This window comes from Paroedura picta, chromosome 1 (genome assembly GCF_049243985.1).
Source record: "Paroedura picta isolate Pp20150507F chromosome 1, Ppicta_v3.0, whole genome shotgun sequence".
NCBI classification, from domain to species: Eukaryota; Metazoa; Chordata; class Lepidosauria; order Squamata; family Gekkonidae; genus Paroedura; species Paroedura picta.
This window is the reverse complement of record NC_135369.1, coordinates 81608018-81631463: the sequence shown is the minus strand read 5'-3', so window position 1 is coordinate 81631463 and position 23446 is coordinate 81608018. Positions and strand designations below refer to the sequence as shown.

At 42.8% G+C, this 23446-nt stretch overlaps 1 protein-coding gene and 1 non-coding gene across 3 annotated transcripts in view; one reads left to right on the top strand and one right to left on the bottom strand.

The window, feature by feature from the left end:
- Nucleotides 1–23446, top strand: part of FMN2 (formin 2) — a 223718-nt gene that overhangs the window by 45979 nt on the left and 154293 nt on the right. Inside the window, exons 5-7 of one of the 2 annotated variants that reach the window (XM_077345237.1) lie at nt 3446–3593; nt 7920–7931; nt 13359–13417. In XM_077345237.1, coding sequence (XP_077201352.1) covers nt 3446–3593; nt 7920–7931; nt 13359–13417 — 219 coding nt within the window. The remainder of the gene's footprint in view (nt 1–3445; nt 3594–7919; nt 7932–13358; nt 13418–23446) is intronic. The other variant, XM_077345246.1, reaches the window with a different exon arrangement.
- Nucleotides 20468–20574, bottom strand: LOC143828027 (U6 spliceosomal RNA). The gene has a single exon (XR_013227483.1). It is a non-coding gene; the product is annotated as a U6 spliceosomal RNA (small nuclear RNA).

Below are 23446 nucleotides of genomic sequence, written 5' to 3'. Positions count from 1 at the left end.
ATGATCTTTTTCTCCAAGAATGTATCTTGTAATTACTTTTCACTTCTGCCTTTGTGTCATTTCCCTCCCCCTTCAAACCAACACTGCTGACTAAGGCTCCTTTTAACATCTTTGTAATCTGTTTGTGAATTGGTTTCAGGTCCATTTCTATTGCCTTCTATTAACCATTTCAGGGTAGTGATATTTGTCTTAGGTTCTTTACCAGGCTTAAAGCTTTATGAGTCACCTGCACTTCTTTAACTTTGTAGCAGCTGTGCAATTAAGTGGGCTTTAGGATCTTAGTAGCTCCTTATTTATTCATAAGATGAGTCTCTGGCTACGTCAGTAAGGAAACAAACAAGATAATGGCACGCCCAGAATTCAGCTTGGAGGTCATGTTCCTGGTAGTAAGTACCATTTGGGTTTTAACTGTTATCAATGCGATAGTTGGATGTGCACTTACAGGAACATAGGAAGTAACCTGAAAATGGAAACTGCTTAGGTAAGTAATATAACGAGAAGGAAGAAAGCAGTTTTACTGAGTAGGAAATGGAGAAATATCTCCAAATTCTGCAGGCACATAGTTTGCCTCACCCATGTAGGAGCGTTCTGCAGTTTTTAAAGGAGGAGTCCAAATTGTATAAAGGCATGCTTAAGCAAGGTTGCTTCTTTTATCATCAGTATTTATATATGGAATGACATGAAGCACCCCTGCTGCAGAAAAGGGGGAAATTGTGAGTTGTGTCCTGGTAAGTTCGAGTAGGCAGCTTGTTCTGAACAGGAGAAAAAATGAACATTTGGATTGCATTTAGATACTTGACTATGGTAAGAGAAGACCTTCTCATTTGGAAATATAAGAGATCCTTAAGCAGAATAGAACATGTAAACCTATATTTAGCTCACATAATGAAAGCATGAAATAAAGACTGAATGGAAGATTACTATTCATTGTCTGCTCTAAACAGCACCTTTTCATAAGGTGTTAATATCTATGAGTTACAATTAGAATATTATTCTATATCCTCAACTATGAGTACTGCAGGTTTGTTGTGTAAAAATACTGAGACTAGGAACTTTCCATGTGGGTAGATTTTCATTATAAAATCATGATCGCAATTAGGGGAGAGGGAGTTGCTGGGCATATATATTTATATGAATAATCTTGAAGCAATCTTTTGTAGAAAACCAAAGTAACTTAGATAATCTTTAATTCAGACTTTTTAAACTACTTTTTCTCTATACCAAAAATAACATACACATGATTGATTTACTTGTTATAATTGAAGGGTGTTAAATTGCTTCTCTTGAAAACTGAATGTTGGTCACATTCGTAATAATGACATTTATAGATGCAAATCAATAATTTGCGTCAAAAGACTGGGGGTATGTGTCAGCCTAAATGGCTGCTTCTGTCAACCCTTGCCTTTGACAAGATTACAAAGGAAGGAATAGTCCAGCAGGATACCAAGAGGGTTTTTGTGACTCATTCAGAATAGGACCCTTGCTTAATAAACTGGGAATTGATTATGTGATCTACTTTGCTTATTCTATTTATGTATGCTTTGTACATATATGACAATACAATTAATGTTTCTTAATACTATGACAATAATAAGAATGTTTCATATTTATAAATGAACTAGTAGTAAAGCCCACTGAAACCAAAATTCAGCGGGCGCTAGGGACCTGGGGAGCTTCTCCGATCTGGAAAAAAGCTCCCTAGGCCCCGGGGAAGGCGATCCGCAGCTCGCGGAGCCTTCCCCGGGGCTTGGGGAGTTTTTTTCCTCCCCCTCCTGATCTTCAAAATGCTCCCCAGGCCCCGGGGAAGGCACTGGGCGGCTCAGCGAGCCAGCCAGCGGCCTCCCCGGGGTCTGGGGAGCTGTTGTCGGGTAGAGGGCAGGGGCCAGAGAGCATATGTTCGCTCTTGGCGGCCAGCAGAGCAATGGCAGCCATGGAGCGAAGGTAAGCTCTGGTGGGGGGTGGGGCAGGTTGGGAGGCGCTTTGCGCCTCCCAATTGATTGTAGTCCGGGAAAATAGCCAATCAGCAGCCACACTGTGCACGGCTGCTGATTGGCAGTTTGGGGCTGGACTGACAAGCGGAGGGCCCAATCAGGAGGTGCTTTGCGCCTCCCGACTGGGCCCTCTGCTTGTCAGTCCAGGGGAAGGGGCCTATCGGCACCCTTCCTCATCCCGGACAGGGCCTGCCCTCGGGGCCCTTACTGTTTTATTTCTTCCGCTCCACCAGGAGCGGTTAAAGATGAGGCATAAGAGGGGATACATAAAATTTGCAGATGATACTAAACTGGGAGGGGTAGCAAACACAACAGAAGATAGAATCAGAATACAGGATGATATTGATAGGCTTGAGAACTGGTCTAAACTGAATAAAATGAAATTCAATAGGGACAAATGCATAGTTCTGCATTTAGGTAGGAAAAACCATATACACCAATATAGGATGGGGAAGACTTGTCTTGGCAGTAGTATGTGCGAAAAGGATCTAGGAGTCCTAGTAGACCATACATTGAACATGAGTCAGCAGTGTGACTCGGTGGCTAAAAATACTTGGAATATTTGGAATACTGAGAGATGTAGACAAACCGGAGCATGTCCACAAACTTGAGCATGTCCAGAAGAGGGTAACAAAGATGGTGAGGGATTTGGAGACCAAGACGTATGAGAATAGGTTGGGGGAGCTTTGTCTGTTTAGCCTGGTGGTGAGATGACTGAGAGGGGATCTGATAGCCATCTTCAAGTATTTAAAAGGCTGCAATATAGAGGATGGAGCAGAGTTGTTCTCTCTTGTCCTGGATGGATGGACCAGATCCAATGGGATGAAATTAATTCAAAAGAAATTCCCTCTAAATATCTGGGGAAAGTTCCTGACAGTTAGAGCTGTTTCTCAGTGGTACAGGCTTCCTCAGGAGGTGGTAGGTTCTCCATCTTTTGAAATTTTTAAACAGAGGCTGGATAATCATCTGACGGAGAGGCTGATTCTGTGAAGATTCAAGGGGTGGCAGGTTACATGGTCAGTGCTAGGGTTGTAAGTGTCTTGCATGGTGCAGGGGGTTACATTTGGGACCTAAATACCTTCTCCCATCGGCTGTCTCTTTTCTTTCAGACTTCACTCTCATGTAGGGTTGCCAACCCCTCACCTCCTCAAACCCTGCCTCTTTCTATTTTTTTCCCAAATGCAATTTAAAATTCCCCTGAGCAATCTAATCCTTTCATTGGGATTGGTACCCAGAATATTTGTGCCAGCTCTCTATGAAGTCCATATTGTTCAATTGGCATATAAAAGATGAATTTTCCAAAGTGCTAATTCAGCAAATAAAGAATGTGTAAACCATTTTTAAAAATCCAGTACTTTAAAGAAATAGTGTAAAACATGCTTTGGAAGCAGTATCTTTAGATCATAAAAAGATTTCATGTTTGCATTTTATTTTTGTCCTGAAAATAACTACAGCAAGATCAACTTTATACGTGGGCTGCAGTCAACCAACCCACACATTCATCCGACTACATCGAAGGGCGATTTCCCAGGAGAATTCCATCAGTGTGGCCACCACCAAAGCCTCCAGATGAAGAGCAGACAGTGAAGCATACGGGAAAAGGTAAAGCTTTTACATGCAAATATTATTTACATTGGAACTAGTGTATCTTCAATGGTCATGAAAATTATTTGGATCATGAATTCTAGACATGTAATTGTTCAATTATCTGTACCAAGAAAAAACTATTTTTAGGAAAATAAAAAAGAGATACTGTAAACGGAAGACTATAAAGAAATGAGCACCAGTAGTTAGGATTAAACTAAAGCACAGTTTTATTAAAGGCATGGATGGATGGTCACCAGGTTAATGGAGAGGGATTGGAAAGCTTATTATTGCAATATCCAAGGAGAACAACATATGCAACTCTCTGAGGTGTCCACATGACACAACTTAGCTCAGCCTTAAACTGCATTGGATAAATCTGAAACTTTGCTTAATATAGTGGTGTAGTACAAGCAAGTATTTTTTGCCACACTAGTGCCGAAGGACAAAACACCTCATTACCAAACAACCAAATTCAAGCAATTAATAAATCACAATTTAGACTGAATCCTTCAAACAAATGATCACTATGACAAATCTCATTTTAAATACCCCACTATAAGCTCTGATAATTGCTACTAAGAGGACATTTTCATAAGTTGTTTAAAAAGAGCTCAAAAGCGGATAGACACACACACACACAAAAAAGCAGACATGACATCTGGTAACTCTAACCAACAGCTAATCAGAACTAATATGAAGCCTAACCCCCATAAAAAGCTCTCAAACAACTCCTTTAGTTAGGCAGTTGAGATTCCAGGCCTAACTGCCTCCACTGGCATTCTAAAGAAGAACAGGCCTTGGACAGGGACAAATCCTAGTCCCATTTTGGAATGAAATGCTGTGAAATTTGGGATTATATATAATGTCTGCACACCTGTCCTCATGTGCTTAGTCCTGAAAGATGGTATGTGGGAGCAGGGGAAGATGTCTGTTTTCAGGCTATACAAATTAATTTGCTTCTGATATATTTATTTGCATATCTCAACTGTTGGCCATTTTAGATTAAAGATAAGAGTGGCTGGGAATCAGCCACGCTACCATTGAAGAATCAGCAGGTGAAGCAGGGAAGGAGGCATGGGGCTTTCACGCGGGCAGCATACAGCCAGACACATGAGAGTGGGAAGGGAAGGGAAGGACATGTGGCCAGCTACACCTATAAAGGCACAGTGGCTGGTCACTGGTCACTTGACTTTGCAAGGTCAGAGGACTTTGGGTCACAAAATGTCATAGGCCCTAAGTGGGGGTCTGGTACAGAGGAATCTTGATCCTGTGTTGTCTTGATAAAAATGTTACACAAAGGGCTAACATGATTATGAAAATCACCCATCTTTTATTAGTATATTGTATTAATAAACTTTGTTCTCAGAGTGCAAGTAAGGGTGTTAAGCTAAAGACTAAAACATAATAGATTCTAAAAGTGGAGGCTTTCCATATTTCAGATCTTAGAGGTGATTGTTTTCACCAGTGCACTATACTACACTGAAAAGTATCTTTCAGTTTTGGCAACTATGTAAAAAGTTGTTATAGGACTGAGCCATTTGAACCCTGATTTCTACTCCCACAAAAAGCCACAGAGTGCAGTTCCAGCCATTTAAACCAAACAGCTGTATAGCAGTCTCTGCTGCTCAGCTGTTTGGAACCATTGGCTTTCTGCTCTTTGCAAAAAGTCCCAGGGAGCAGAGGGCAGCTCCTCTCTGCTTTCTCCAGCTTGTCACGGGTTGCAGAAAGCAGGGACTTTAATTTCTTTTTTATAAAGAGCAGAGAGTTCTTCATGAACTTCCAAGAACTTCACCAAAATTCATGGACATGTATGGCACGCAGTTCTTCAGTTTGTGAACATCACTTAAAAAACCATAAGTTCATGGCCAAAATTTGTGATAAACTTTCGTTCATCAGCTGATTTGTGCCCATCCTTAATTGTGATGGGAAGGGATATTAGTGCTTTTAGCCACACTCCATCTTCAAGATTTTTCTCTCTGACTTTGTCCTCTAAAGTCACTTGCCAGAATTCATTCCTTTGTTCTTAGGTTGTTTTCAGGTTGTTTGCTTGTGGAAGCTTTTGCATGAAATAAAGATGAGACAAAGTAAGACAAATCTGAATTTGGATGGAATTTTTTTTTTTCAAGGGCATGCTGTTTCACAGCAAATCTTGAAGACATTGGATTTGTACTGAAAATTATTCTTTTCTGTTTATTTACTCTGTTATTGGCAAGTTTGGAGATGTGATATCTGAATCCCCCCCCCCTTCCACATACACACCAGTCAAGTTAGTTTGTTAGTCTTAGATGTTCTTCGTAGCTGTGTGGTGACCATATAGTTTTTTTTTTCTTTGCCAGCATTCTATTCTATTATTTTGACTAATCTTTCTGGCCTTGGTGGTGTGGTTGTCCTTTCTCCAACTAATCCTGATTTGGAACAGTTAATACTATTCCAGTATATATAACTATTAATAAACTATAAGCCTGGGCTTTGGTTTTCAGGTAATAATTCAAAATGGAGTAGATTCTAAGAAACAGATTATGGAACAGAACTTCCTATGTACCCATATTTTCTTCAGGCCTCTGCACCATCCCAAATGATGCTTCTGGGGGTCAGGGAACTTTTCAAAGCAGTGTGGAATTACAGTATGAGGGGCTGCATATTGAAGGAGAAAACAGGGGTGTGTGTTTATTTTAATCTTTCTCACAACCCTGTGAGTAGGCAAAGTGTGGAGGAAGATAACCAACATGATAACTTCTTTTTTTCCTATATGGCAACATTTTTCTGTGTTCTTTTCACCATTGTGGCGAAAACAGGGATATGCGTGTTTGCAAAGGAATATACCCATTCAGGAGTTTTCTGTATATTTCCTTCTATCTTTTCTCAGCATTTCCTCGCCACATGCACTCTATAGAAATTCCTCACTGGCTTCAGAAAGCATAGATGTCACGCATGTGCTATAACAATTCTATGAAAACTAGAAATAGACAAATGGCAATAGTAGTGTTGTAATAATCTATTGCAATAAATAATCATAGTGTTAGAATATGCTAAACATTATGGATATTAAAATTAAAAACCTCAAAAACCTCTGGTGGGCTGGCAGAAAAATGCTGGGAAGCGGACAGTGGAAAAACATTCCTGATCTGGGCATGACTTTTGTAGTGCACACAATGTGCATTAGTCCTTCTAGAAAGCATGCTAATGTGCTTGGAATGTATTCTTTTTCATAGTATAGCAGCATTGGAAAACAGCATGTTGAAGATGGGGAAAACAGGATAGTTACAGCTCATCTTTAGATCCTTCCCAAAAACTTGTTTCTGTTTGAAACCAAAGTAGAGAAGAATCTTATTTTATACAATACGATATGATTCAACACAATAACATTTATTGTATATAGCCAAAGGCCATTACAAAACAATTAAAACAATATGGTACAAATACAAATAAAACAATATTTCTCCAATATTGCATACATAAAATTGTAAACATGGACTACTGAGTTACAATAAGAGGGATAAAATGGTGTATCAAGGTGGAGGCTCCTGTAAAAATGCATTAGCTCGGATCTTCCTGGCAGCCAGAGCGAAAAGTGCCACCCTATATGAGATATAGGGGTCGACATATGGTAACAGATAGATGAATTTGTTAAAATCAGAAATTTGCCCCTGGGTTCGGAGTACAGGGGACAAGCCAAAACATAGTTGGGCAGGTCCCCCACAGATGAATTTCCACATATACACATGTGTTGGGCTGTGGGTATTTGGAGATATTGCCCAGAGATCATGGCTGATGGCATCATTTCAAACCGCAAAGATGTTAGGGCCATTCTAAGATTACGTGTTGTTATGTTTACTAAATATGATGCTCTAGAGTGGTCTTTTAAAATTGTTTTATACCATGGGGCTGATTGTGATAGCTGAATTGAAGAGCGATAAATCTGTGAGTCAGTTTTGAGAACCCAATCACATAAATCAGAAATATTGGTGTTGGATTTTATAGCATTTATTTATACAGTGCTTCTCTATAGTGAGGAGTGTCTGGATCTTTACACCCACACTCAAACTATGTCAAGTGCTGCCATGTCTTACTCTCTCTCTTTTTCTAGCACTGTAGATAGGAACTGTATGTTGAGAAACTATGGATTTCTATTTCATTAAGTTGATCTCTATAAGGCTCTTTGATAGAAAGTGGAGGAGCTAAATGTCTTGGGTCCCTGCTATATATTGTTCATGCAAATGCATTTTTAAAATATGGATTTAATAATTCATCATTAGCTTTTATGGTACATGGAATTAGAAATAAATAAATTACTGTTCAGTATGAATAACTGTGATCATATTTTTACATGCATGCTAAAAGAAGATGGACAAGGTAAGTAATGAGAGGTATGATAAAACTTCCATCGCATTTCTTAAGTTTTATCCAAACAAGAACTGCACATTAGTATCAGCCAGTGACATGTATTCAGTGATCCATGAACCTCATGGAGTGGGACTTTCCTGCTTCATCCCACTGGAACCCTGAAATTTCTTTCTGGGGGGAGGGGGTTAAAAAGGTAAAGGTATCCCCTGTGCAAGCACCGAGTCATGTCTGACCCTTGGGGTGACGCCCTCTAGCGTTTTCTTGGCAGACTCAATACGGGGTGGTTTGCCAGTGCCTTCCCCAGTCATTACCGTTTACCCCCCAGCAAGCTGGGTACTCATTTTACCGACCTCGGAAGGATGGAAGGCTGAGTCAACCTTGAGCCGGCTGCTGGGATTGAACTCCCAGCCTCATGGGCAAAGCTGTCAGACGGCTGCCTTACCACTCTGCGCCACAAGAGGCTCATAGGGGGGAGGGGGTTACATAGAGGATAATATGGGAGTCTGAAAAGGGGGAGGGATTGCAAGAATTGTTTTCCCTATTGTGATTGGTTGTTCCAGTAGTATTAGTCCTGGTTTAGCTCTTAAGAACTTCCACAGCACTCCTCTTGCCTCATATCTCCTGGTGACCCTAGGGGCTCATCATCTGTAAACCCGACTTAATAATTGACTAAGGGTTGTGTGGGAGGAGTTAGGGCGGGCCCTGTCTGGGATAAAAACTCGGAGGGGCAGTGTCCATCCCGCCCCAAGCAGCCAAAGGGGAGCCGCGCAAAGCGCGGCTCCCCGTTGCCTGCTTTGCCCGGCCACGGAATCACCACATCGACTGACTGGCAGCCAATGCGGTAAGTCCTGTGGGGGGCCGTGCTGCCTTCTCCCGGCCGGGAGAAGCATCCTGAGAGCTGCCGGTGGGGGGGGGGCTGCGCCGCCTTCTCCCGGCTGCCCTAGCGCCCATTTTATCCTCTTTTAAAATGGGCTTGATTCCTAGTACCACATAATACAGTAGTGAAAGTCTGTGGAACACATACCTGCTCTGAGGCTCTTTGGTCCCTCCCCCTTCCTCTCTCTCTCTCTCTCTGTCTCTTTCACTCACTCACTCACACACACACACACATACACACAGACTCCTTCCCCCCTACCTCCACCTCCCCTCTCCCTCCTTCCCTCTAGCTTCCTCAACCCCCTGGTCCCTCTTCCCTCCCTTTCAGACAGACACATGACGGTAGTCATGTGGGCCATGGCCTGGCCTCTAGTGGCTTCAGGGATGGCACCTCAGCCTGCAGCAGCTGCATGAGTCACAGCCTGACCCTGAGCAGCATCTGGGCCTTCAGCATTCACATAGGTCATGGGCACCACCAGCTGGGCACCACCAGCTTCAGGGGAGCAGGCCGTGGCCTCCTCTGGTGACTGCCTCCCTGTGTCTTCTGGCAGGCTCCCTGGGCAAGACTACAGATGTCATGTCCATACCCATTTCTGCCCTAAGAGTCATGCCAGAAGATGTTTTCCACATCAAAAGTGTCGGCCATAGGTTGCAGCCTGTATTGCTGGTGGTGTATTGGTCTCAGGTCCTATTAGGAAGAGAGCCAGTTTGGTGTAGTGGTTAGGAGTTCGGACTTCTAATCTGGCATGCCAGATTCGAATCTGCACTCCCCCACATGCAACCAGCTGGGTGACCTTGGGCTTGCCACGGCACTGATAAAACTGTTCTGACCGAGCAGTGATATCAGAGCTCTCTCAGCTTCACCCACCTTACAGGGTGTCTGTTGTGGGGAGAGGAAAGGGAAGGTGACTGTAAGCCGCTTTGAGCCTCCTTCGGGTAGGGAAAAGCGGCATATAAGAACCAACTCTTCCTCTTCCTCTTCCTCTTCCTCTTCCTCTTCCTCTTCCTCTTCCTCTTCCTCTTCCTCTTCCTCTTCCTCTTCCTCTTCCTCTTCCTCTTCCTCTTCCTCTTCCTCTTCCTCCTCCTCCTGTGTTTCATTCATGATTCATGATTATAACTACAACCACCTGCAGGGAATGGGCTGCAGGGTGGTAAAGTTTGCAATGAGTAGGTACTGGAGCCTACTGCTCTGTCCCACTCATCATGGCTGCTCCTTTGTCAGAACCAGGTTGGTACTGTCAAATGGTTGTGGTCTTAATATGTATATTTCCATCATCCCCCCTCCCTGATCCTTTGTATAGTTTGTATAGTGTATATAGGGCTTTGATGTGTAAATTGCCCAGCCTGGGGAATTGCTTTTGTATTGTAAATCATGTTGGCATTCAGTGAAGAATTGGTCTGTAAAAGCTGTGGAATCTCCAGTTCTTGTCTGGAGATTCCAGAGTCTGGACAAGGTATAAGAGCTGTTTGGAATGTTGTTGGTTTTTTTTCCATCTGCATGCCTATGTTATTCAGTTTATTATGGTTAGATGGGTCCACTGATTCTAGAAAATTTCTTGTCCTTCCCTGCCTCCTACATTCTCACCTTCCCATTTGGGTTCTGTCCTTGGGTTTCCTGGAGAGTTCCCAGGCACCTGGATTGTTTTTCCATTGAAGCTTCCCAACATTAATTGGATCCCATGAGGGGGATTGGGCAAAGGGTTTATATACTGCGTAACTGCACTGAAATTTCAGTGCTGACAGTGTTTAAGTTTGAGTGATCTTGCTTGCTCTTTTGCATCCAGTCAATGTCTATGTTTTCTTGGCAATGAAGTAACCTGACATCCTTCTCCCAACTAATAGCCTTTTCTATGGAGGCAAGTAGTAGAAAGCATGACATAGCAAACACAGACTGGCATGAATTGGTGTGAAGGAGCTATTTTCTCTTTGTTCAAGAGCCTCAAGTAGGCGGGAGGGGAAAATATTTACTGGCACAGCCCCTCAAACAGAAGTCTACAGACATGATATCTGTAGCTCTGAGCCTCACCAGCCACCACTGTTGCTCATCCTCCAAGGCCACTCCTACCTTCAGGAGAGTGCAGAAACAAGTAGCAGTGGTTGCGGCAGCTGGTTAGCCTCAGAGCCAAGCCCCATTTGCCACACTGTTGTTGCCTGTCCTCCAAGACTGCACACACCCTCAGAAGAGCACAGGCAGCCTCAGAGGATGAGCAGTAGCAGCAAACAGGGCTGTGCTCTGGGCCTCACCACCTGCTGCCACTGCTTGTCCTCTGAGGATGACCTCACCCTCAACAGAGTGTGGGCAGCCTCAAAGAGCAAGTGGCAGCAGCTGGTGAGCCCCAGAGCCCAGCCCCGTTTGCTGCTTCACTGCTGCCTGCCCTCTGAGCCTGCCCCTGCCCTCAGGAGAGTGCAGACAGGTGGAGGAGGCAAAAGCAGAGGCAGCACAGTGGGTGGGGCCTGGCACCTGGACTCACCAGCCATCGCTCCAGCCATAATGTGGGATGTTTCCACATAATGGCTGAGAATCTGGTTGCCGGCACTTTTTTTATGGAAGCTGAGCACACTGGTGAGGGGATTTAAACCCTGCCCTCTACCTCCCCTTTACAGTGCTCAATTTCTTTCAGCATTTCTCCCCAGCCCAGCAGACTTTCCATGTTGGAGACTGGCAAGAAAAAAATGCTTCAAGAATTAGAATAAGTCACGGGATGAGGTAGGGTCCACTCATCTGACCAGTGTGTTCTGACTTTTACCTCCTCTCACTGTTGTTACACATAAACCAGAGTGGTTGTCTCTCATTTCACCTTACCCACATAGCTTTGCTACTGGGACAAATAGCAGTTGTGTAAGAATTTATCTTGGGTTGTAATAGGGTTGCTGGCTCTGGATTAGGAAGTATTTGGAGATTTTTTGGATGGAGCCTAGAGGAGCAGGATTTGGGGAAGGGAGGGACCTCAGAAGTCTATAATGTCCTTGAGCTTGCCCCTGGAGGCAGCACATTTCTCCAGCAGAACTGCTCTTGATCATCTGGAGCTCAATAGTGGTAGATTTCCAGATACCACTTGGAGGATTGCAATGCTTGAGTATAGTGAATTTCATATAAATATTTCTGAACGAGCAGTTCTCTTTAGAAATATGATATGCTATTTCCACATCCCTGATCTTTTGCATCGCCTGTGGTAGTGCGTGTTGCATGGCCTTAGCCCCTGCCTCTGTTCTCCCATAGTCTATCCTAGATGAAGTATATACACTTATTTATTATGTTTACATGCCTGCCTTTTTCCACTGATAAATTTAAACCAGCTACCAAATGGGTAATAGAAAGGTTTAATTTTTTCCCACTTTTGTAGAAAGATTGACTTAAAGAGATTTTCAAGGATGATTGGAATTGCTGTGCTTCTTACATGGTGAATATTTTTGACAGTGCTCACCCGTGTGGTGAAAAAGAGGTACTACCACAAAGCCCATGTGCCCCATTTTCATATCAGGAGCTCAGCGCAAACCTTGCAGATTGGATGAGCACCTCGGTTGTCATCTAACAAAGCTACATGGATGTGCTGGAATTCAATGCATGACTGGCGGCTTTTAGAATTTTTACTGCAGCCACATTTTCAGTATCAGTAGCTGCAGTGAAAATGTCACATGATCTCTGATCGCACCTGTACTTGCTAAGCATAGAAGTGTGCATTAATGGGAAGGTAAAATTTCTGAAACATAAGCTAAAGGAAGGGGGGAAACCTACTGTTCAGGTCTGTAGACTCTTACAGCTCTTCTTGAGATTATCAGATGCTGTGTTCCATGTTGGCTGGCTGCTTCCATAACTGTATCTTCTGTATCTGTCTATCTTTGTCCCCAGAGGAAAGAGTAGTGCTTATATCCGGCTTTGATGAATGGACAAATCGTTAACTGCTAAGTAAATTTGAAGAAGTATGTTGGGCAGTATGAAGAGACAGAAAGTGGGTCTAAGATCTGCTTAATATTGAATCAAACCTTTAATCTGCCTGGGTTTGCAGTGTTACTAAATAGTAACTCTCCAAGATGACTGGCAGGAACTCTTTCCCAGCCCTGCTTCCAGATACTCTTAAAAGAAAAAATACTGAATTGATCATCTTTTGCCCACAAAGCATGTGCTCTTCCACCATAACATGGTCTCTACTAAATAGGAGCTACTTTAAAGTAAGTGTGTGTTTTTAACACGGCTCTTACAACCGACTGAGCACCGTACTACTATCTATCTGCCTTCCAGTCAGGGTTGTCAAGTGGTACTACAGTGCTCTGAATGAAGTGGAAGCTGTGGCTCTCAGACTGTCCACAGAGCATCATCATGCAGGAAATGCTAACGGAGCCACTGCATTTAAGAGATGTTACATGGTTCTGCCAGAAGCTGACAGACCTATTTAAAAATGTGTAAAGATTTGGCTAATGCAAATATGCACATTTAATTCAGAAGCAGGATTGGATAATGACACTGCCTTGTCATAGTAGTCAAATGCTTTATTTCCAAAAAACTTTGCTGCTTCAAGTGTTTTTTTTTTAACTTTATTATGTATTTATTTCCCAATCCAGAATTGGAAGATGCTGTAGTGGACACAGAGAAAGAACACACAGAAGATGTTCAGCTACAGGTAAGGTCTATGAATAATTATTTTTAATTAGTAATCTCAACCCTTTGACAATGTTTCTACCATCTCTGTATGCTGATGGAAAATATTATATTAATTATACAAGGCACTTCAGTGTTTCTTGCATCCTTCCAGAGAGGCTGGCTGATGACAAGTAGGGGGCACTGTACTCTGGTGATTCTGCTCTTACTTGGCTGACTGATGCTAGAAGATGGTGCTGGGGGAAGAGGCCAACCACTAGTTTGGTGTAGTGGTTAGGAGTGCGGATATGTAATCTGACATGCTGGGTTCGATTCTGCACTCCCCCACATGCAGCCAGCTGGGTGACCTTGGGCTCTCCACAGCACTGATAAAACTGTTCTGACCGAGCAGTGATATCAGGGCTCTCTCAGCCCACAACAGACACCCTGTGAGGTAATCCACCTTCCCTTTCCTCTCCCCACAACAGACACCCTGTGAGGTAATCCACCTCACAGGGTGTCTGTTGTGGGGAAAGGAAAGGGAAGGTGATTGTAAGCCACTTTTAGAAAAGTGGCATATAAGAAGCAACTCTTCTTCTTCTTCTTCTTCTTCTTCTTCTTCTTCTTCTTCTTCTTCTTCTTCTTCTTCTTCTTCTTCTTCTTCTTCTTCTTCTTCTTCTTCTTCTTCTTCTTCTTTTTCCTTTTCCTCGCCCTCGCCCTCGTCCTCGTCCTCTTCTGATTCTGCACCTAAGCCTCATTCTTCATCTTTACAGTAGGCTTATTACCTGGTCCTTCATTCTCCTTGTTACCAGGATGGGTAATGTTGCAGGACAGGATCCAGCCCAAGCCATTAACTTGTTCCTTCAGCGAGAGTGCAGTCTCCTCCACAACAGGCTAAGTCCTTGAGAAGATACGTCATTGTCCAACAGTACCTCAGTCTTGTCTAGGCTGAGCTCATTCATACCATTACTTTATTTATTTATTTACTTAATTTCCACCACTCCCAGGCAGAGCTGGCTCATGCTGGTTCACAATAAAACCCCAATAAAACATTGATAAGAATAATTTCCCAGGTGTCATAATCCATCTGATTACCCCTCCCCCCATCCAGTACCCACTGCCAGTCTGCCTCAGGAGAGGGGTACTATCTGCCCTAGATGTTTATTAAATTTAATTAATTAATTAACTCCTTAGATTTTTAATCCACCACTCTTTGGAGATTCATGGGGACAAACATGAGAAGCATGCATACTGGATAGGAGATACACTTCTGGGTAGCAGTATGTATGAACGAGATCTTGAGCTACTGTAAGCTAAATATGAGCCAACAGTGTGATGTGGCAGTAAAGAAGGCAAATGCAGTCTTGGACTATATAAACAGAGGCATCATATAAAAATTGCAAGATGTCATAATCCTTCAGTAGACCACATTGGTCAGACCCCACCTGGAGTACTGTATGCAGTTCTGGAGTTTTTGCCTCACTTCAGAAAGGATGTGGACAAAATTGAGAAGGTGCAGAGGAGAGCAATGAGGATGATCTGGGCCCTGGAGAACAAGCTTTATGAGGGAACATTCAGCCTGGAGAAGAGGAGGTTGAGAGAGGACATGATTGCTGTCTTTAAGTATTTGAAAGGTTGTCATTTAGTGGAGGGCAGGGAAAGGTTCCTGTTGGCAGCAGAGGATAGAATGACAGTAATGACTTTAAATTATGTATAGAATGGTACCAGCTAGATATCTGCAAAAAATGTTCACTGTCAGAGTAGTTCAACAGTGGAATCAGGTGCCTAAGGAGGTGGTGAGTTCCAGGGCTGTTTTAACGCATGGGCCTGATGGGCACAATGGGCACTTGCCTGAGGGCCCCATGAGCATAAGGGCCCCATGATAATCTGTCCGTGGGTTAGTATTTCAGTCATATATGTTTAAAATTAACAACCGTTTACTTTTTATTCCTGTGAGTGGTTGTCATAGGGGCCCCAGTACACTGGTTTGCCCAGGGGCCCATAATGATATTAAGATGGCCCTGGTAAGCTCCCTCTCACTGGCAGTCTTCAAGCAGTAGTTGGACAGATACTTATCCTGGATGCTTTAGGCTGATCCTGCATTGAGCAGGGGGTTGGGCTAGATGGCCTGCATGACCCCTTCCAACTCTATGGCCCATTCCGCAACAGGATCAATGTGGCAAATTGATTACGGAAAGAAAAAACGGAATTTAAAATAGTGGAATTCGGCATAACGCCTACCTGCCTTTGTAATGGAATCCAGTTGCATTTCAATTGTTTCCCACAGGTCTTGGCAAAAATCACTAGAAAGGAAGCAATATTTGCCGTGCTTTGTCCTGCCCCTGGCCGTCAATCAAACAAGCAGCCAATGGGCGGTTGTTACCATACTCCAAAAAAGCCCCTTTGCCTTTAAGAACATGTTTTTTTTAAAAAAGAAAAACATACATTGCAACGAATATGCCTTGATTCCTTGCTTCCTCCTAACGTAGAGACCCATCTAGTTGGCAGCTGGTGTGTGAGCTGCCGTTTCATCGTTGCCACGCTCCCCCGAGTGAAAAAAAAATCCCCCCCCCGCACGGGCGCGATTTCCGGATGAAAATAAAGGGAACTTGCAAACAGGGCTGTGTTTTGCTTGGTGACTTAAAGCAGCTCTGTGGAGGGACTGCAGCCGGAGAAGCCTCACTGGGTGAATGAAGGCTCGCCGGTTTGTTCCTTTCCGCTCGCTCCGAGAAAAAAAAATGGCAATCGCTTCGCCGGAAGATCAGAGGAGAGAGCCAGGGGGAGGGACTTTGCTGAAACCGCAACAATGGTAACACACAGAACTTTTTTGCTAGTGTTGCAGATGGGTTGCAAGAGTGTAGCGCTTTCCAGAGAGTGAATCCACTTTTTGGGATTATCCTGGAAGCGCTACAACGAAGCGCTTCTAGCGGGACTGTTTCAGGAGTGTGGCAGATTGTGTACGACATTGTGAATAACTGCATTTTAGTAGCGATTACAATTTGCCACACTCCTGCTACATTAAACCTGTGTGGAATGGGCATATGATTCCATGATTCTAAACTCCACTTGTCCTAAAATATGGCAGCCGAGTTGTTGTTGGAAGTTTTATACTGAGAATATCATCCCTATGCTGAAGTATCTGCATTGACTGCTCATATATTTGTGGGCAGAATTTAAAGTGCTGTTTCTTTCCTTTAAAGACCTAGATGCCTCAGGGCCAGGGTACTTGAAAGACTGTCTCAGTCCATACTGTTCTTGACAACTGTTGCTCTTTGTTTCCCCACCTTTGTACATGAGGTGGGTGGTGACCAGAAATAGAAATTTTCCAGTGGCGGTTCCTTGCCTTTGGATAGCCAGCCACCATATTATTGTTATTATTATTATTGTTGTTGTTAGCATTAATAATAATTAGATTTGTATGCTGCCCTCCTGAAACTGGCTCAGGGTAGTGAACAACATATGTAATGCATTGTACATTGTCAAGTAGATAAAAATTAAACTTAAAAAATCTAACCATTTTAGTCCCAAACCATTATTAAAAAACATTTAAATATGTAGAAATTAAAGCAGCTGTCTGGTCAAAGTTGACTACATGTCTTCCCAGATTATCTCCTTCGGACAGTTCTAATGGGGGGCCTACTAAATGATACTGTTCTGGTAAAGGTAAAGGTATCCCCTGTGCAAGCATTGGGTCATGTCTGACCCTTGCGGGTGACGCCCTCTAGCGTTTTCATGGCAGACTCAATACGGGGTGGTTTGCCAGTGCCTTCCCCAGTCATTACCATTTACTCCCCAGCAAGCTGGGTACTCATTTTACCGACCTCGGAAGGATGGAAGGCTGAGTTGACCTTCAGCCTGCTGCTGGGATTGAACTCCCAGCCTCATGGGCAGAGCTTCAGACTGCATGTCTGCTGCCTTATCACTCTGCGCCACAAGAGGCTCTACTGTTCTGGTACTTGCCTTAATTTTAGGTGCCAAGGTTAAACATTCTTTTACTCTAGCTGAGGGAGTTTAATCTCTTAAATTGGTATGGTAAGCATTTCATCTACATTATTTAAGCTGCTCAATGTGTATTTTATGCTATGTTAATGCTTTGGCTTTGTAAAATGATGTTAGCTTATGTTTAGTGGCTTATTGAATGCCTTTTAAAAAAGAATTTGTGTGATTGTTTTAGTTGTAAGCTGCCTTGAGCTAGCCTTTAAGGGAATTCAGTGGGAGGAAGGTTTCTCAGCTTGGAGGAAGTTTTCAGACTTTTCTAAGTGGAGTCATAGGAGAGGGGTAGGATCCACGCCAGTCTCTTTGATGTCGCAAGATTAGTGAGAGCAATGTTTGAGCTCGATACTGTGAGGAACAAAAATCTGTTTGGGATTTTAAAAGGTGATGTTGGCTGTGTGGCCACATCAGTTAAAGGGAAAATCTGGACCTCAGGTAGCTCAAAATCCCTATGGTTTTACTGTAGGTTCCAGCAATTCTTAGAGCTATACTTTGTCACACTCATTCTTCCTCTCTAGAACTGGCACAGTAACACAGCCAATGTCATGTCATGCCCTTCCATATCCCTCAACCTCCCTTTCTGATTGCCAGACTTTATATGCTAATACTAGACAGTGCTCAATAGCCAACCTCCCTCTGCCCTGGCTCAACTTTGGTGTGTTAAGCGAAATGCTCTGTTATCCCAAAAATCCAAACAAACAAACACTTTGAATTAAAAATTGGGAGAATCAGCTATGCAAAAAGGGATCTTTTTGCATAGCAGGATCTCTTTTGCACAGTTTATTAGGTGATGAAGCCCTTCAGGAATCCAAGGCAGACAACAAATACTGTTTAAAATAATATTGTAGCTTTATTTACAGAATAAAACTAAGCAATTACACTAACACAACAGAAAGAGGAAGTGGCTACGTTTGGGAAAGAAGACAGCAAGGTTCATACGATTACCTATCTTGCACAGGGAGAAGTTGGGTGCGTTGAGGGAGGGTGTCAGCAACACGAATGAAACCAGAGTCTGAGTCAGGTTACCAGAGGGGAAGATGTACCCTGGGGCTCCAAGGAAGGGTTTTTATACCCTTTCCTTAGCCAGATATGTGGTAAAACCCATGTAGGCAAAAAGTGGGTGTTGGACAAAGGGTGCAGATGCCCACTTTGATGTGGGCCCAAAAGGTTGATTTTATCCAGGATGTCCAGGATCAAAAGGATCAAAGAGAATTGATCAAAATGATCTGGGGAAGAGAAATGATCAAAATGATCTGGGGAAGAGAAATGATCAAAATGATCTGGGAAACTTTGGACCTGGTTTGATCTAGGTGACTACATAGAACAATAAAAGCTTTTGGTATGACAGAATGGTTAGGAGGGGGATTTCAGAGGTAAGAAAGTACTTCTGAGATCTGCCACTTACTGGGGGGGGGGCAGAATTCAGGAAGGAGGATGCTCTTTGAAGTTGCCGGCACTGTACGCATATTTCCCACAGATGCAGGGATGCTGGGTTCATGAGGTCAGTCAGTCATTCCAAGCTTCACTGATGCTCTGCAGAGAAAGGTTGGCCTGACTTTTCTTTTAGTCTAGGCCAGAGCAAATGTTCAGTCCAGAGTCTTAATTTAAATAGTTTTGATTGAAGAACCACACAAGTGCTAGTGTCCCATGATGAAGTCTATTGGCATAGGTACTGATCCAGGGTTTCTGGCACCATGGGATACGGTCCAGAGGGCCTGGTTTTCACTAGTTATAATGCATGATCTGGTAGCACTAGTGATATTTCAGGAGTATGGTTGCACAGGTAACAGGTGGTAGCCTGCAGTGTTGCTGTAGGACTACCACTCTAGTGAGAATTAGGCCAGATTTTCTAAGATTACGTAAGCAAGGAGAGAACAGATTACTGAAAGAGCTTGTTCTGTCAGTCTTCTGTTAAAGGTATATCAATGGAATTACTGCTCATTTGATAAGAATCATTGATTGCTCAGTAGCCTTTTGAAAAAGTAAATAGAAGATATTCATAAGACTGAGCAGATCTCCTTGGCACAGGTTTGATCTTTGTTGTGGCCTTATGCTTTCCATATACCAAATACTATATGTACTTAAGGAATTCCCCTGTCTCCAAATTCAGAAATAATGAAATGGTGTCTTTCAGGGTGATTCTTATTTTTGAATCCCATATTATTTTATTGTTTTCATTTATGGAAGTGGAAATTTGATTCCATTTCCGTATCCTTTTGTCACATTTATACTCTATTCCTGTAAATTCTCTAAGGCCTTTATTTGCCAGAATAAAGATAGGGTGCCCCCGTTTGAGTCAGAACTAACTTCCTGAGAATGTTCCTCAGCCATGTACTTAAATAAAATTCAGTAGGTAAGATAAAGCTCATGACTCATTTTCACATCATCATGGCTCAGACTCTGAACCACGTGGCACCAAATGGGTGTGCTTTCTCTATGCAAATGAGGCAAAATGTGATGAAGTTGTTATATGTCATACATAATCCATAAATGTACTCTTGTATGAGTATTTCATTTTTGAAGAGTTTCCCATCCAAATTTAAGTAACATTTTTTTTTCCATCTGGTTACTGCTGTGGTCGCATTTCAGAAATGTTGCTATTATGATTGAGTTCTTAAATATCATGGTAACAGATAGGAATCTCCTTCATATTCCAAACACTTGTCATCAAGAAGAACTTATGAATGTCCCCTGCCATAGTTTTCAAATACATATTTGATTTTCAATTGAAATTATGGGCTCTGGTAGAACACAATGTTCCTCTTCTGAATTTGGCAGTTCTTGGACATTGAAGACAGATTTATGCTGTAAGATCTACTGATGTGTTTTCCAAGAATATGAAAAGAAATACAGTGACTACAGATATCTGTTTGCACTGCAGAATTCTGTATATGTATATGTATATGTGAATTGGTTTTAAGAGGACTGATGAGTAAGCCACTTGCTAAATACATTTGCACTGCTATACTTCCACTGATAATACACTATAATATTTCTTTCTCTATAAAAGTACTTCAGTGTGGGTGAACTGCATTTATTTAAAAAATATCTGTGTACTTTTCACTTAATCTGTCAAGATATGGTAATGGGTCCAATCCAATAAAGTTTTTACTTATTCATGAATTTGCATGTCATCCTTGCACAGGGGCCATGCTAATCTTCTCCGTATCGTTCCAATTTTAGTATATGTGCTGCTGAAGCGAGCACGTTTTTGCTTATTAATATTGATGGAATTTGTGCTACTTGAGTCAGTAGCAAATATTAAACATGACAGTTCTATTACTTTTCAGTAAGTAGTAAACAGATCCTACTAGGGGTAGTTAACCCCCCCCCAAAAAAATCACCCCCCCAATTCAGGTCTATTGGACCTGAACAATATTTAGTATTTCCAAAAAATCCGAAGTCTAAATACCGGTATAGTATTCAGATCTGGGATTTCCCCATCGCACCCACCCCCACCCCCTGGGATGTAGAACTGAAAAGAAACAAAGACGGCTGTTTAAAAGTCAGCCCTGCTCCAGGAGAAGTTGCCCCCTGGATCTGTGTGTGGTGGGGAGGTCTCTGAGAGGATCAGCTGTGGGGGGGGAGAGCGGGGGGGGGGGGAGCGGAGAGCTCTCTCAGCTCCTGCTGTCCCAGCTGACTAGTATAGCTGAATATCCCCAAAAGGTTTTTTTAATTTATTTAAATCATCAGGCTTATCTACACTGGTAGTCAATCAGATCAAAGAATCTGTCATTGGTTTAAATAATAATCCCCCCCCCCAAACCAGACAGGTATTTTTGTTGCTCAGTTTAGCCAAATGCACACCCCTAGATTCTGCTAGCTTTCAAAAACTGTACAGAGGCTGTTTCAAACAATATTACAAGTTGCTATTACACAGCAGCCATGCATGGTTACAACTTTATTGCTGCACTCATCCGCTCTCATTTCTCCTGTCTCTGTCCACCAGACATGTTATTGAATTTGATGAAGCTGTAATACATACTGATAGCCAAATGCAAGTGCTTCAATCAAATTTGTTTACTCTGCACAAGCCAAATTTCTAAATTTTAATTCCAGTTTAGAATCCCAGTTTGTAGGGAGTAGGCAAACTTCAACTGAAAGACATGCATGCATTCAGATGTAACAGGGAACTGGAACTTGATCAGACCGGAAGGCTTTGCATCCTTCTGCCAGCTAGACAAGATGAGAAGTGTGAAAGCTGTGTTTGTGCCAGATTGCAGTTTAATACCTCTTTGCTTGTGGATGATGGGCTGGAGGTTGTCCTATGTCTGAAGGGGAGACTAACAAGTCAGCTGAGCCTATGGAAATACAGCTCTAGCATCCAATCACCTTGCAGGGAAGGGATGGGAAGTTGGAGAGAAGCACAGGAGGAATAGAGCTCAGATCTGCCTCGAAGAGAGTGCAGTGATAGTTTGGGGTCTGTCTCAGCAAAGGAGCAGACAGTTAGAAGAGTAGTTCTGCCTGACAGTATTGCAGAGTGGTTTAACTCTACGCCTGTGAGAGAATAGAATACCTGATTGTTAGGCCTGCCTCTGGTAAGGAGCAGACCGTACCCCATTCAATCTGACTCCTGAGAAAGGGTGTATGGCTGAGAGGATCCACCCTCTAGTGGCTTAGTCAGTAAAAGCCTGTTTATACCTAAGTCATAGAATAATAGAGTTGGAAGGGTCCTCCTGGGTCATCTAGTCCAACCGCCTGCGCTATGCAGAATACTCACAACCCTATCACTCATCCACTGTAACCTGCCACCCCCTTAAGCATTTACAGAATCAGCCTCTCCATCAGATGGCTATCCAGTCTCTGTTTAAAAAATTTCAAAGATGGTTATGAGATCCCCTCTAAGTCGTCTCCTCTCTAGGCTAAACAGACCAAGCTCCCCCAACCTTTATTCATACATCTTGGTCTCCATACCCCTCACCATCTTTGTTGCCCTCCTCTGGACACACTCCAGTTTGTCTACATCCCTCTTCAACTGGGGTGCCCAAAACTGAACACAGTACTCCTGAAAACATCAAAGAAAATTTAACCCACGTTCTGAAGCCAGAACTGATTTAAATTTATGTTCCTCAACCAGATTTCTTCGACTATCAGAAGATCTGTGAGGTTGATCAATTTTTTTGCACCCTATCTGTAAATGAAGAAATCTTCTTTAGTATTTATATACAACTCCAGCCTCTTTGATCTCAGTGTTCTACTTGCTCACCAAAAAAACTTACCTAAACCTTTGCAGTTGCGACCTTAAGATCATCTGGTGAGGCAAAGGATTACAGCAAATTTGATCCCCCAAATCCTAACAGGCTTTGTGGGATGCCTCTGCTGGTAGAAAAGATCTGTTGCAATCTTTGTTTGCTTGTTTATTTGTTTTGTAACATCTGAGCCTCTTGTGGCGCAGAGTGGTAAGGCAGCGATATGCTGTCTGAATCTGTCTGCCCATGAGGTTGGGAGTTCAATCCCAGCAGCCGGCTCAAGGTTGACTCAGCCTTCCATCCTTCCGAGGTCGGTAAAATGAGTACCCAGCTTGCTGGGGGGTAAATGGTAATGACTGGGGAAGGCACTGGCAAACCACCCCGTATTGAGTCTGCCAAGAAAACGCTAGAGGGCGTCACCCCAAGGGTCAGACATGACTCGGTGCTTGCACAGGGGATACCTTTACCTTTACCTTTTTAACATCTGAGTGCAGCCTAACATTTTTCTCAATTTTTCCCGATTGCACTCATTATGTGCCTGACTGATTTTAGGAGATTTTCCATTTTGACATATCTGGAAGGCTTTAAGTCTCTGTGTGAGACAGAGGATTCATTCAGTCTTTCCAAATAATTGAAAATTCTGTCTTGGTACCTCAGATTTCTTTTTTAAAATAAATCTTTCAAGCAGGGACTTTGGTTCTCTAAGTTGCAGGAATAATCATGAAGACTCAAGTCTAAAACAGCATGGATATTTATGAGCAGCGATGGAAAGCTCTAATTTTTGCAGTGCATTAAAATTAAAGTAGATCAGCCAGCTAACTAACCCACTCAAACAAATGTTGCAGCAACAATGGTAGTGGTAAGGATGCTTTCAAAGATAGCAATTTGTA